Source organism: Mya arenaria, chromosome 15 (assembly GCF_026914265.1).
Source record: "Mya arenaria isolate MELC-2E11 chromosome 15, ASM2691426v1".
In the NCBI taxonomy this organism is placed as follows: domain Eukaryota; kingdom Metazoa; phylum Mollusca; class Bivalvia; order Myida; family Myidae; genus Mya; species Mya arenaria.
The window spans coordinates 5126300-5142301 of record NC_069136.1 but is presented as its reverse complement, the minus strand read 5'-3'; the positions used below and the strand labels follow the sequence as shown (position 1 = coordinate 5142301).

Below are 16002 nucleotides of genomic sequence, written 5' to 3'. Positions count from 1 at the left end.
TCCACCGAATTCTCCATTTCGCAATTTTGTTGCCGAAAGCTTCAAATAAATGCCGGAGATCTGTGGCATACATGTATATGTGTAGCCCTGGCAATCGGTTTAGCAAAAGAAAGTGTGCTGCGAAGCGGTCTTCATTGCTTAAGATGCGGGTCTCCATTTTCTGTATAAAATTGTCAATGAATACAATGAACAGTGTTAGCCTTCAATAGCCGGAAACTATATCTACATCAGGGTTAGCGCGGTGAATATGCCTACAGCTCTTCTTGGTCCGACGGGATTATAGCCAATTCCGCGGAAACATTTGTAGCTTTTCCATAAAGAGCGCTCCACACATCTGGGTCGTTTCACTTATTATTCATTAGCTGATTGACGACCTTAGCCTTACTAAGTGCATGCAATAGATTTATATCTTGTTGTTACAATAGGTTTCTCAAAGCAAGGTAACCCTGAAATTCTGTAATTCTGCCCTGCTTTGTTATCTCCGTCATCATTTAGTGTCTCAAGCGTATAAACTTCATCGGGAAATGCGTTCTTGAACGTCGCTAGGGCATCCTCGCGACTCGACTACCTTGTTTCGTTCGCTGCTGCATTTTGTAATATTATAAAGTGGTGGCATTTCGATATAACTCGTCCAAGACAGCTGCTAGCCGTTTTGCTGAGTAATCAAACAGAAATGCCGCCTGTGATGTTCTGTGCTGTTTACACGTCGCAAGGTCCGACGCATTAAATTTGAAACTATTACACAGAAATGCTGCAAGCATACTGAAATGGGAATGGGTAGGACAGACAAGACAACCAGGTGATCAGCAAAAAACGTCGCTTCGTTTCCTCATCAGTCGCTAGCACAAAAGCTAGAACCACCAATATCCGGATACGGAGGGTCCTGGTCGACCATGTCAAGTGGTTACACTTTGAAATCAAGCTCTCAGGTTCACTACAGGTCGACGCTATACTCCTTACCCAATCACCTTTTTTATCATCATCATCATCTTCATCATCATCATCATCATCATCATCATCATCATCATCATCATCATCATCATCATCATCATCATCATCATCATCACCACCACCACCACCACCACCACCACCACCACCACCACCATCATCATCATCATCATCATCGCCACCACCATCCCCACCATCATCATCATCATCATCATCATCATCATCATCATCATCATCATCATCATCATCATCATCATTGTAATTACACGTGTGATTTTATTTTTATTTTATTATTGATCAAACATGATTAACCCTTGTCTTCATTACATCTTTGTTTTCTACCATGGTATAAATCATGATTTACATGTCATATATTACAGGACCCTTAATTGGAAATTTGAAGTATCTTAACTGTATGTATCTGAAATTCTCTCAACCCGGTAAAAAATACATGTCAAGAGAAACCATTCATTTTATTTATTTATTTTAATATTTGAAACAATTTTGACAATATTTTTCACACAAAAAAACAAGAACATCTACAGCAACAACAGCATAGAGACCATTTTAGAACTTATGGCAGTAAAATTTAATTCTGAATAATGATGTTCCCTGTTATCTACTGGCTCAGCTGCGCTACTTGTGTGGGGGACTTGAAGTACTCAACACTGGTTGAACAAAGAAAAGCTGTGTAAAAGATCTTTACATCCGGCACGTTAAAGAACCAAGGAGTTTATTCATTTAACCAAGGAGTTTAATCGAAATAAGAGTGTAATTCACCAGAACACCTGTGTATCTTACACTACATCTTCCCCTCTGCTGTCTTTTCAACAGAACCACAACGACCCCATTGGAAATAAGATCATTATACTTTCATGGGCTATCCAATTGTCATTTAATGGGCTATCCAGTTGTACTTTTATGGGCTATCCAATTGTACTTTTATGGGATATCCCATTTTAATTTCATGGGCTATCCATTGTAATTTAATGGGCTTTGCATAGTAATTTAATGTGATATCCCATTGTATTTTAATGGGTTACCCCACTACTTTTAATGGTTATCCCATTGCAATTTTAAGGGCTATCAAATTTTATTTTCATAGGCTGTCCAATTGCAATTTAATGGACTATCCTATTGTACTTTAAAGGGCTTCCCCACTACTTTTATGGGTTATCCCACTGTACTTTCACAATTGCAAGATTTGAATAACATACAACCATAGATAGATAAGAAAACAAATTTAATAAATACACAGTAAAAGAATCAGTCAGACATTCATTAATTCCCTCAGACAATGCATCAAGTTTTCAGTCTCAGATATAAACATCACCACTGCTGCAGCAAGTTGCTAGTCAGGGCACACAACTTTTACGACACAGCTATTCTTGATAAAGTTTCCCGGGTTCAAAAGCAACTGTTCATACTGGGCTGGTGAAAGGTTCGAGCCCTGGACCTCACGTTTTTGTAGCATGGGTGATCTTTGGGATGACCTGAAATATACACATTTGTCCTGCATGTAGAGCCTTACCAATGCAATCAAGTACAAAATGTAATTTTACATTCAAATGCAGGGTTTATTTATGTGTTTTTATATGGTGTTTGAATGAGATTTCCGCTGAGCTGTAAGGAAGGCAACCTTTTCTTTTTTGCCCTTGTACTTTAAAAAAATAATGTCCATCATCATGACATTAACAAGAATTTCTGACTTGCAGTCATGATTAGACACTTACAAGGAGTTCTGACCAGTGGTCATGATAAGACACTAACAAGGAGTTCTGACCAGTGGTCATGATAAGACACTAACAAGGAGTTCTGACCAGTGGTCATGATAAGACACTAACAAGAAGTTCTGACCAGTGGTCATGATAAGACACTAACAAGGAGTTCTGACCAGTGGTCATGATAAGACACTAATAAGGAGTTCTGACCAGTGGTCATGATAAGACACTAACAAGGAGTTCTGACCAGTGGTCATGATAAGACACTAACAAGGAGTTCTGACCAGTGGTCATGATAAGACACTAACAAGGAGTTTTGACTAACAAGGAGTTCTAACCAGCAGTCATGATTAGACACAAACGAAGAGCTCTGACCAGTAGGTATATTTTAAGCTTGTTTATTAATGAATATTTGGTGTTTTCTTTACTTGAAGCAACTATAAACTAGAGATTGCTTTTTTGAAAAAGTGCCTGTCTCCCCTATTGTGTGGTCGTAGCTGAGAAAAAAATAAATGATGGACATGAAATTTGTAATTTTGGACTGGAGACGAACCAACAGTGAAGTTTGGTTTATTCACCAGTATTAAATAGTGAACATCTACTGCGATCTCAAAATCAACAATGGTCATCTACTAGTCATGACCAAGCAGCAGGACAGGGAAAAAACAATATGTCTCCCCATGAATGGGGAAGACATAATAACTCAATATCTACCCTGTCACTTTAAACATATCCTCCACAGAGCCGGGTCCAAGATCTGAGACAGATAGAGATTTCTGACCAGTGGTCATTTTGAGCTCCTGTCTTGACCCGGTCATTTCCCCACAAGATGACCGACTCCCACTTCTTGACCTCCACAGGTTCTCAAATGGGGCATTTAATAGCTGGAGGTCATCTGAAAAATAAATATAACACTTTTGGAGAATTAGGACTCAAATTCCTATAAACTCTCGATAGCCTTTTGTTTTAATATTAACTTATCTATTTTATCATCAATGCAACCGTGAATTACAAATTGCCAATTCTTCAATAGGACAAATGGAATGACTCCACCATTATTTCAGCCACAGTTATTCTAAAATAAGTTTTACATGACGTTGATTTCTTAGTTAATGCTTGTGCTGAAAATATCACATGGGTGTCATTGGGCACTTTTTCCAAGGATAGAATTGAGTTGAGGCGGAATGCATAACTCTTCTTTATAGCCCTATGTACAGCCTGATGTAGAGTTGTTTACATTATTGAAGGGTAATTTCCGCTGCAAATCATGCAGGCATCGTTCATACATTTACTAGCCGCCATTTTGTTCTTGTGTAGGCACAGTCCTCCCAGTTGGTAGGTAGTGACCCACAAACAATGTTCTTAAACATGTCATTGGAACAATTGTATCAGGTTGCACACAGAACAAGAAGAATAACAAATCGCACAAAAATGCCCATTTAGTCTATTAAAAAATGTTAGGTAAACTTTTAATTCCATTTTGTAATTTGCTTCCTTTTGAATTTAATTTGTCGATCTCATGGCAATTTGTTGTAGGATGGCTCATCAGAAGGCCCCGTTGTCTATGATTGTAGACTCACCTGACCGCACTGATGCCAGACTGTTACGGCTGGCTAGGGAGGAATTGTCAGAGCCTGGGATCAGATATCGCAGATTCAACTTCATATGCTTACACACCTAGAGAAGAGCGAAAACTTATTATATACGGCTGTGGAATATTTATGTATCATTTCATGATTTAAGACTCATTTACTGAAAATTGTTTTAGAGGATTATCCAAAATCTTACAGTAAAATAGCAGATGTCACAGAAACATGACAAATGCCCCCCGATGGCCTCATGGACAGATAGCCTTTAGTATTTTGGCCTGTCTGTACAGAGAGCCTTCACTATCTGACATATTTTGCATGGTGTCATATCCTACATTCCCATGAAGTTTGTAAATATATTAAAATTTAAAGGGTCATAAAGGATATTAAGATCATATAAAATTTATGAGTAAAAATCCTAACTTTACCAAAAAGCCAACATGCTTGTGTAATTCTTCTTTTTTATTTTTTTTATATTTTCAGCTTAAACTTACCTTGATTTTGACCCACTGACCTCAAAATCAATCAAGTTCATGTACTAGTCATGAGCAACCAGCCTACCAGAAGATTGGGCCTAAGCGTTTTCAGATATTAAGTGGAAACCTTAGGGATGGACAGAAGGACAGTCTGATTACTTATGTCTCCCTTCAGGATATCCTCTATATCCCTAATACCCTCTTAGACCTATTATTCTGGTATGAGAACTCTGTAAGTCATTCTAGCAAGCAGACCGATCTATATGACTTTCTGTATCTGAACATCATCACTGTGAGATTTCTGTACTTACACAATATGTTTCCACTTGTTTTACCTCACCTCATATACTCCAGGACGCAGAGCCAGGAATGCTACAGTTGCTGATGTTGTCTCCCCATACATGCAGGAGCTGAAAAACAGTCCTTTAGTCATAACTTAAATTCATTGCAATAACACACATTCATCTAGGTTAAAGATGCACTTTTACTCCCAAAAAAGCTGTACTTAACCACAATTTATAATGCAATTGTTTAAATTCATCGAAAAGGATGAATAGATATTGGAAGTAATTGTTTTAATGAAGGAAACCATGTTCAATTTGCAAGAAAAGTGCAGAAAACACAGTATTTCTACCTTATGAGACGATCATTGTACTCCATAAATCTTTTAGGACCCACCTTACATTTAATATTTGTGTGTTTTCAGCTTTTAAATACACAGTTACAATCTTGTTATCAGTAATTGATATCTCCCATAAATGCATTATTTAGTAAGTAGATAAAGGTTTACAACTAAACATTTGTGTTTGTTATATTGTTTATAAGTTTAAGTATCATTGTTAAGGTGTTTACATTATTTGTTTGTTTTGTCCTATGACAGTATAAGTTATCTTAGATAATTCCTGAACTCAATTAGGTGAACTTAAGTTAAAAGCAAGATAAAAGAAATAATAAGAATAATATCTATGGATAATAAACGGTGCATAATTAACACTGAATAGTAAAGAAGAATTCCTAAAGCAAGACATAGAAAAATGATAAAACTGATTTATACAATTTCTCACAGTTTGAGAACATTTTGTGAAGGGTGTTTATTTTCTAAAGTTGAAAATTGGTACAAACATAAATATAAGGTACTATAAAAACACAGAACACTTTTTTTAAGGAAAACAATGAGTGTGCAATTGGTACAAGAATGATTCTAAAGAAGTAAGCATTCAAAAACTACATTTGTCACAGGCCATACTTGGTTTCCGGTTTAATATCCATCAACATGATCAATGATATATAATGTAAGTTAAACTTATCATGAAACAAGAAACAATATGTTTACATTACTTAATACATATGTTTGAATCTTGAATCTTTAACAGACATCACATACTTTTTTTTTGTAATACAAATTGCTCTATTTCTATTGGTCAGAAAATATATAATACTCTGCATGTTGGTAAACAGTTACATTAGATAAGTAACTATGGTATATAAATGAGGGAACATTATTGTGATATTTCTTTTGATTTAAACTGTTTTAGGAACTACATAATTATATGCAATGGATGAAGTCCGAGAAATGTTGTTGTTTTTTTGGCTCATCAGCAGTGCAGGTGAGTTAGGCAGGACTTTAAAAAAAGGTCCTATTGTTTACTTTTTTAACATGTGATACATATGATCTGAGGCTCATCATCATATTATAATCATATAGTACAAAAAAATCAACTGGAAATACATTTCTAGTAAAGCTCACAACATATTCCCTGAACTCGTTGCATGAAATTATGTATTAAATGACGACTCATGACGAATCCTATTCATATACCCTCTATAACCAGGGATTCTAAAAACAACAATTTGCCGGTCTGGATCGATTTATACCACTCTGGATGTATCTAAGTAACAGAAAATGGTTAAAAAATTGGTCTGAAATTTGTTCTTATATTTACATTCCAAAACGGCTAAATCAGTAAAAATTGCAAAACACCAACTTGGTTTATCATTTACACATCCCCAAAACACCCCAATAACAGTGACAATATAACCATCCGATTAACGTGCTATAAATTTAACATAAAAACAGTCAACAGATGAGAAATCTAACAAACTTATTGATAATAAATAAAACAAAATTTAGAAAGACAAACTAAACTTACAAAACTAAAACATAGCAGAGCTAAGGACATATCCCCACAACAACACCAATATGGAGGGAGAGATTCTCAATGTAGACCTCACAACAGTCAGCTTTACCCCAGTTCAACACATGGCTCCTCACAAAGTAAACCTCGCAAAAGGTGATCACATTTCTCTTTGTCTCCATCTGAATTCAAGGAAATATTTTCAAAATTACAACCGCTTGAAATTGAAGCAATCGATATTATTACATTGTTATACAAACACATGACAAGAACACTGAAATTACTCGGTTTTCAGGCATATTTCTTTCAAATTTAGTAACAATATATCAACATGAAGTAGAGAGCCTTTTGAAGTCAAGTGTTTTGTAATTATAAATATGACTCGTTTGTACATGTACAATTTTTACTACCAGTCAACAAAAAAACATTATGTCCCCTGTCAGAAACATTTGCTTAGACTGGCGCATTCAAGTATTTTCACAAGAAATGCATTAAGAAAGACTGTTTCCTAGGGCTTCAATCAAAATTTGAAATGACACCAAAATGAAAAAGTTATGAAATTCAGGGTCCTAGGTCAAGCCGTCTGCAAGTTGTTGTTAAAAAAACATTGGCTATGATCTTGACCATTGACATAACTTTTCAAAAAAATAATGGAGTTCAGTTACTGGTTAAGAACAACCTACTGTAGAACAATTAAAAAAAAAAATACAGGTCTGCTACTGGTCAAGGACATTGTACCACTTAAGTTTGATGGATCTACTTCAAACCCTTTTTAAGTTATTGTGCAGTTTCAAATACACTGCTGACCAATACCTTGACCGTAAACCTACAAACAAAAAAGAATTTGGGTCATGTGAGGTACGGATAATATCCCCCCCGGATGATTGCCCCCCCAGACATTAGCCTCTAGGACCATAGCCCTCCCGGAAGATAGCCCCCCCCCCGTCTTAGTGAAAAAACGGACGATATCCCCCCCAATATTAAAATGCATATTATAACCAGTTAATTTAAGCAAATTTGCAAAACAATGATTTTTATTATAAAATGAAACAACCCAAAGGCATAAATCAATGAAAAAAAAATCATGAATAGTGACAAATAAACGGAAAAAGCATGTGATTTTACAATGAAACATTTATTATTTTAAAAGTTAATTGTTTTCTCGGTTATTTGTTGACTAAGCACTTATTTAATAATCTTTGATCAGTAAGTTCTCACCTTTAATTATCATTTGCATTGACCTTTAATTATTTAATAGGGTGATAGTCCTTAATGCAATAATGACATTATATGTTTTATTTCTTTTGAAGATGTTTTATATGTAAAGTCATTTATATATATGCAGGTGGGCTATTGTCTGGGGGGGCTATTGTCTGGGAGGGCTATCATCCGGGGGGGATATGGTCCTAGGGGCTAATGTCTGGGGGGGCAATCATCCGGGGGGATATCATCCTACACTCGGGTCATGTACTGGTCTACACAACTGATAATTCATGGTCCTTTTTAATCCTTATCAAGTTATTATTGGGGGGGGGGTAAAAAACAAACTGTTATACCTGCAAATGTAGGGTTCCAATTCAATTTAACTGAGAGGAAATCTTGAAGACTGTTCTTTATGGAAAATGTAACCTCAAATCTGAAAAAATCTACCCTTTTATTACCCATACAATGACCTAGCAAATACGAAAGCAACATTAAACTGGGATAGATTAACTGATAGATTAACTTAATAATACATGAATGTCATCTCTGAAATTTCAATAAGACTTATTATTTGTCAACCATGAAAGTCCTGCAGTTAAGTCTACTATATTGACAACACTGACCTTTCCCCTCGGTTCACAGGCTGGGTTTCACACACAGCCGATACAATGAACAGTCCCTTCTTAACACACACAGATGGTAGCCTAAAATGAAGGTCATCACTCAATAATTACGACAAAGTAAGACAATATTTCTGACCTGAAACCAGGAATGTGACCTGATACCTTATAGGAAAAGCATAATCTATGAAGTTTGACCAAAAATAAAGTATGCTGGGCTATGCCCTACATTGTTTATCTTCCTAAACTTTTGAATATTGCAAGATTGCTGTTCTGATGTTACACACAAAATATTTTAGATAAATATTCTAATAAAGTGTGAACGGCCTGAATAAAATGCCAGTCCTTCTGGTCATATTTATGATTTTCATTCTAGCTAATGAGACCAAAAAAAAACTTGCCTGTAATATGTGGTAACCACTCCCAAACCATCCCGATCCTTGCCTTTACTGTCATGTATGCTCCACTTGAGACAAGCTTCAAAGGCCATCTCCTGCAAACATTGCATTACAAACAATTAGCAATAAATGAATAAATAATTCAATTAAGTCAGGAATTAAATCTGCTGTAACCACTGATGACCTTCAATTAACTTATCTTCAAACTTATCCAATACTGTACTGTACTCGCTTCTCAGAAAATATTCAAAAAAAATCCCAATTGTTATATTGTTTTTAATCAGTAAGGCCGCATTAATCAAATAGTTGATGTGAAGGATGACCCCAATAAGGAGTTGTCAGATGGATGGCTATTTGTATATATTCTATAATAGAGTCTAAATAAAGGGTTTATAAAGTCTGTGAAAAAAATTTGAGAATAATTGAAATATTAATAAATTAGACTAACTATAGCTGAGGCACAAATTATGACTATGAATTATTATTATTATTAATGTAAAAGTCTGCTGTAGGCGGTGGATGGGTGTTCATAGTATAACATTCCGTTATAGACGTATGTTCTTGGTTGGTAATATGCAAATTAGCAAAGCCAGGGTTCTGTGTAGATAGAGAATTTACTGTATATATATAAAGACCAGTGGACCCCTTCAGGGTTGAACATGCTTTTCTCTGAAGGGATCTGTTGCGTCTTTGACATCTCACATTACATTATTATTACTATTATTATTATTATTATTATTATTATTAACATTATAACCATTATTATGATCATGGTTATAATCATTGACATGAATTAATACTGTACTGATTCCCTATCAGACTTCATTGGCCACCAATAAGTGACCTTGACCTTTCAGATGAAAGCATGAATGTTTTGTGCGACTCATCTTTTCATGCTGCTCTACCATTCCCTGATGCTTGTTTGAAACCCAATTAAAAATGAAGAAGCAGGGGCTGAAGCACAATGTTAATAGACATGTGTACGACCAGATGCATGAATTTTTAAAACAGTAAAAATCAGACGGCCATAATTTTAATTTAAAACTTGGGAGTGAAAGGATTTTTTTTACATTTTCTAATAAAAGAGGGTCAGTACATCTTACAAATATAAGAGCAATTAAGGGTGGTCAATGTGTTACTTAAAAAGATAATTCTCTCACCTCCTTTGAGAAAGCGCTAGGAAGTTGTGTTAAGTCTAGTTCTGCACAGAGGGAGAGCTCTTCTGATGGTAACAGACATGCTGGAAGTAGCTGTGCAGCCCAACTCATGTCCTTGATCAGGTTGCTATGGACAACACAAGTCCTGCACAGAAGTAAGACAGCATTTGTTGAATTTTGTTGTAATTTTATTTCATTCAGTTCACAATGGCTCAAAAAATGTCAATTTCATTGTCGTTAATTGGAAAATTAAATTAAAAAAAATGTTATAACTTTATGACACTATTATTGTGAGGTTATTTCAAAATAAATTATCATCCAGGCATTGTGAAGGCTATGTTATTAAAGAACAGGGGAACCAATGTCTATAAGAACAATTAGAGCAATAGCGGAGAAACTAACCCAATATTTCACCAAAAGCATAAAAGAAAACCATTTATTGATAATAATTTGTACACTAAAAAATATGTGTATCCTTTTGCTAATGACTATTCTAATATCAAAAAATATGTTGACTAAAACAGTTACCAATGCTTAGGTTATTAAAGTACATGTATCAAATCTCAAGCACTAACCAAAAAACGGTACATATTACAAAGCTCTTCATGTACAGTACTTTCTTAACAGCTAAAATTATCATAAGGAAAAAAACAAGCATGAATACTTATACACATGAAGAATATATTGCCCCATTCTTGCCTTGGTATGAAAGTTGATCATTCAGGTTCCGACTTAAATACAACTTTTTGCACTTACCCTTTGCTTTTTGGTGAGGTTTCCTTGTTTATATGTTTTCGTGAACATTTTGGACCACACTTAGGTATAATGGTACAGTCAATTAACTTGACGCAATATGAACATAGGTTTATCACTGAAACAAAAATGAATAAATTTAGAGCAACATGGGGTGGACTCATCTGTTGTTTTTCAGGCCAAAAACTGACAAAACTTAACAGTTATCATTTCCTGAGTTATGAATGTTGCTGTTTATGTGTGTATTGTCTCTGGCAACATTTTTACCAAGCTTCATCTGAATATTTTGAAAGTCTTTTTGTTCTATGAAAACCAGACGAGCTAATTTAGCAATGATTCTATGTCTTAGAGTATACATGCGGTTGCCACTGTCTGACCATCTCACCAGCAATCAATGTGCCTGTATGCACAAAGATAAAAAAATAAAGAGTCACATAAATATATATATATATATATATCACTTCTAAAGGTGCATCTCCTGAAGTTGATTTAGTTTAAATACTATAAAAAAATATATTTTTTTAATGCTATATTTATAGTAACTAATAACAAAAACACTAAAAACAAAGAAATCAAGTTCACCTTTCAAGAATACCATGTGTCTATTTCCAGGGGACTGCAGCTGGCAGAACATCACAGGGGGATGCTTGATCCGCAATGTTATCTCCTCTGATAGCAAAATTAAAGTGACAAATAATGAGGAATTTTAAAACATGAAGCGCCCTGACTTTAAAGATGATTGCTATATGAGTCATATGAAGCTTTTCTATGAAAAACAAATTATTTTAATGGTCGTTACTCAGACTACTGTCCATGATGTAGTCTTATTTATGAATTACAAGATAGTGCTTGAATACACACAAATTATGCAGCTTTCAGTATTTCTTTCAAAAATTGTGTTACACTATGTAACATAACCTTTATACGGTAGTTAATCAATATTTTCTACCTTTTTTCCCATAGACTGGTTTGCCTTCACTATCATGAATGTCGAGGACACTGGCCTCTGGTTTAGTTGGACTGCTAAGCCACACTGGAAGATTCCTGCTACATGGCCGCACTGTTACTGTGAGTAAAGCCTTACGACATTGTAGTGGTAGCTCAGGTATATGACAATTCACTGGTAAAAGGTAGAACGTTCTGTCTGCGGACAGTTGTGCTTCCTGGAATATTTAAAAGCTTATTACATTAACAAACATAACATTATAACAGATAAGAAAATATAATTAAAGCTTACAAGATCATAAAAATATTGGTCAGTATTAACAGAGCCATGGACCTATAAAAGTTTATAGGTCAGTGTCAGAACAAATATTTTCTTTAACATATATGAAGACTGAACAATGCAAATCAAGATATTAAACTTATAACATACGCGTAAATATAATTGTAGTATTGATTCAAAGAAATCTTTGGTATAAAAGTGTTTTATTAGTCCAAATATTTGTACGTTGACAATTTTTTTTTTACGATTTTAAATATGGCAAATCCTTGGAAGAATCCCGTATAACACATCTATTATTTTAGACTATCAGTGACTCACCTTCACTTTTTCTTTTGATGTGTTGTTTCCTAATGTACTACAGAACACCGGGCAGCTATTCCAGCTGCATTCTCTGTCTTCGGCCAAACATGGACGTTGGTCATTTAATGGCTGAATGTCACACTTAACACTGATTCCTGCAGTCAGCTGCCTCTTTATTGAAGAGGCAATATTATGTAGCAAAGGGCTTCTTCCAGGTGGATGAGTCGATTTCAACTTTCGTGCAACGTCGTCTGATAATTGACAGTTTATATACAGTGGCAAGCATTGCCCAGTGATGTATGAAAAGGTGTTTTTACTTGTTTTCGTAATCGAATTACTTGTCTGTACTGTATTTTCTAAAAGTATTTGTGAGCTGTCAAAATTGACAAGATTCTCCGCCATAATTTGTGCGCGAAAATATTCTGTTTTATAAATTTAGCACAGCTTGTGTTAAATCCCGTACTTCATCGTACCAGTAACCATGAAGTACAACGTCAATTGAGGATAATTAGGCCTATGCACATACTCACGCATATCTTTCTGTCATTACTTTACACCAGCAACTCCCCTTAATCTTCGAAACCATTTTTTTCAGTCTTAGATAGCTCATGCATTCTGGTTTAGCTACGCTTCTCAAAGGTAATATCTCAAATAATAGTACATAGCACTGATACACACATGACGTTAACTCAATGAAGAGCTCTTAATTTTTAGCGATGAACATATACAATCCGTCCATTCTACAGATCGATGAAATTAATGAGCTTAACAATGCGTTATTTTTACTTTGACATTCTTAATTTATAGTACGTTTTTAGTGAAAATTAGTTTGTTTAGTTTGTTTATTTATTATTGTATCATCAAATATTTTGATTAATACAAATAAGGGTAACAAAGTGAATTAAGTCTAAAAACAAATCCATTACCTTAAACGAGTTGATATTTAGTATTTTCCCAAATGTTTGAAGGTTAAACACATTTCTAATGATAATAATATTTCTGTCCAGTTTGTGCCATTGTATGTAATATTTTGATTTGCATCATATTCGAGCATAACATAAACCTTTCTCAACATGCTATTTTTGCAGTCCAATATATTTCTAATCTTTCTGAATCTACAACGAACAAACCTTTTAATGTCATAGCCATTATGCACAATACATTTGATTTCAATATTATAGTGAGCCTTTACGTATTGAAACTTATTATGAAACAAAATATTATGACAATGTTAAAACCCATCATTAATTTGAATGGAATAGCTCGTATTCTGTTTAAGGCCTAATTCTAGAAAACTTTTTAAACAAAAAACAACAACGTGAACATAAGTGTTTAAAGTACATAGCGACACCGATTGTACCATATCAAACACAAAATCCAGGTCCATGAAGTCTCTGATTTTGTATCCTGGATAGCATAATGTCACTATATTTTCAGAGTCAATTTACTAGTGTAAGTATTTAACTTGACTCTGTAGAACACAGTAGAACACAATTAGATATATCCAATTTTTAAACACAACATTTAATTTGCGAGCAGATACCAATATAAGGAACAAGAGGCCCAAAAGGGCCTATGCTCTACTGGCATGGCTTTTGTGGTCATATCAATCCAGCATGTATGTATGGGTAAAAGGCAACAGACATATAGTTTATGTTTTGTGTTTGGGTTACCTGAAAACGTAGCACGTTCAACATCTGAGCCCAGAAAGTATTGTAAGCAGATTAGTTGCATGAACTATTTTAATATGTGCCAAGTAAAAGTCATCTGACAAAAAAAATGCTTTCAAAACTGTACTCATAGTAAAATTTTCTGTAGTTTTAAAAGTTAAAAAAAGTTGGTCAAAAGGTCAAAGTCAAGGGCATCCTAGGACAACATTGATCAATTTGAACAAACATTCACAATCAATTGTGCTGAGATGGATGCACGAACACACAAAAAGATTTTCAAACCTTTCCAGATTTATGTTTACCAAACCTGTGAACACTGGGTGTGGCCAGTAATGACACCAGGTGCATAACTTAAACATTCACAACCAATTTTGTTAAGATGAATGCGCAAACTACAGAACTTAAAGCTAAAAAATGGCCTTTGGGCTTTCAACAAGAACAAGGCAGAGTAATTCACAAAATCAACTGCAGAAGCAAAAAGCAAATTTTCTCTCAAAATCCTAGGCTTGCAAATTGTCTCCCTTAACTCTAGACTTGAATTAACATATACATGTAAACTTGGCTAAAAATAGAATTCGCTCATGCAGACCTGGCTAAAAATAGAAAGCATTTCTTTAAAACTTTCATGGCCCATAATCTAGGCATTCATGGGCGGATCTTGCTGGTTTTCGAAAGGAACCAAGCTTTAATGGATATCTAGATACTGTACAAGTTTCATCGAGATATAATCAAAACTGAAGACTGTATCGTGTTCACAACCAATTGTTTACACAATAGCATTTTTTATACTATCAAGGGCCATAATCTAGGCATGCATGGGCGGATCTGGCTGGTTTTCGAAAGGAACCGAGCTCTAATGGATATCTAGATACTGTACAAGTTTCATCGAGATACAATCAAAACTGAAGACTGTATCGTGTTCACAAGCAATTGTTTACAGACGCACGGACGCACGGACGCACGGATGCACATACTACGTACACAATACCATCGCATAAGCTCTTCTGGCCTTTGGCCAGTAGAGCTAAAAATTAGCTATCTTCATTTCCGAAATTTAACTTACCTTATTGGAAATACACATTTTTGTATCTGGTCAATACTACCAATAAGATTTTTAATATGTAATGTCAAAGAAATAAATTTATTCCTTCTTTTTTAGCACTAAGGATGTTTTTTTTTTTAAAGCTGCGTTTTCCCTATATATACATATTGGCTGCGCTGCTGCGTTTTATACCCTAAAAAACGCAGCCTGCATATTGCAGCCTGTGTAAATCGCTGCGTTTTATACCGACCCCTTTTTTCAAACGTCTATCTTTTTTATGTTTTTTTTTTATTCAATATATATGTGAGTATTCTTTTATTTTGATCTTGCACATTTTCAGCTGGAATTCAATGTTCATATTGTTTGTTGCATAATAGTGTTTTAGCAATTTGATGTAAAAATTGTTAATTTCTAAAGAGCGTAACTTATCTCTCGACCCCTGCTATGTAAAACTACCAAGAAATAACCGTCGACAATAGAATAATTTTATATAAAATAATCTTGCATAAGCATGCATTGTCAATTTTGTGGTCGAAAACAACAACAATAATGAATTTAACAAGATCGGTTGGGAAAAACAATGGTATACAGTTTATATTACTTAAATTTACATCTTTAATACAGGTAGTTGTGTGCAAATCCTTGCTGTTTTTCACAAATCATTTAATTGTTAGAATATTTTATATTAGACCTTAAACTGTACTTTCACGGACTAAACGTTTTGACTATTTTTTATATGTTTTATTGTCTTGGAATGAGCCAATT

At 34.7% G+C, this 16002-nt stretch overlaps 1 protein-coding gene across 1 annotated transcript; it reads right to left on the bottom strand.

The window, feature by feature from the left end:
* Positions 1-1434: 1434 nt before the first annotated feature.
* Positions 1435-12927, bottom strand: LOC128220114 (trafficking protein particle complex subunit 14-like). Its single transcript, XM_052928376.1, has 13 exons — positions 12544-12927; positions 11950-12163; positions 11583-11669; positions 11004-11118; positions 10251-10392; positions 9094-9185; positions 8696-8776; positions 8426-8505; positions 6982-7051; positions 5075-5144; positions 4250-4346; positions 3384-3564; positions 1435-2441 (listed from the first exon to the last, which is right to left on the bottom strand). The coding sequence occupies exons 1-13, from the start codon at positions 12925-12927 to the stop codon at positions 2300-2302; spliced, it is 1755 nt and encodes a 584-aa protein (XP_052784336.1). The 3' UTR covers positions 1435-2299.
* Between the last annotated feature and the right edge of the window lie 3075 nt (positions 12928-16002).

Coding starts and splice junctions, on each gene's coding strand:
- LOC128220114 (XM_052928376.1), bottom strand. CDS start 12,927: ATGGCGGAGAATCTTGTCAATTTTGACAGCTCACAAATACTTTTAGAA. Junction 8,506..8,695: donor CCTGTGAACCGAGGGGAAAG/GTCAGTGTTGTC, acceptor AGATTTTTTCAG/ATTTGAGGTTACATTTTCCA. Junction 5,145..6,981: donor GAGCCATGTGTTGAACTGGG/GTAAAGCTGACT, acceptor ACTGTTTTTCAG/CTCCTGCATGTATGGGGAGA.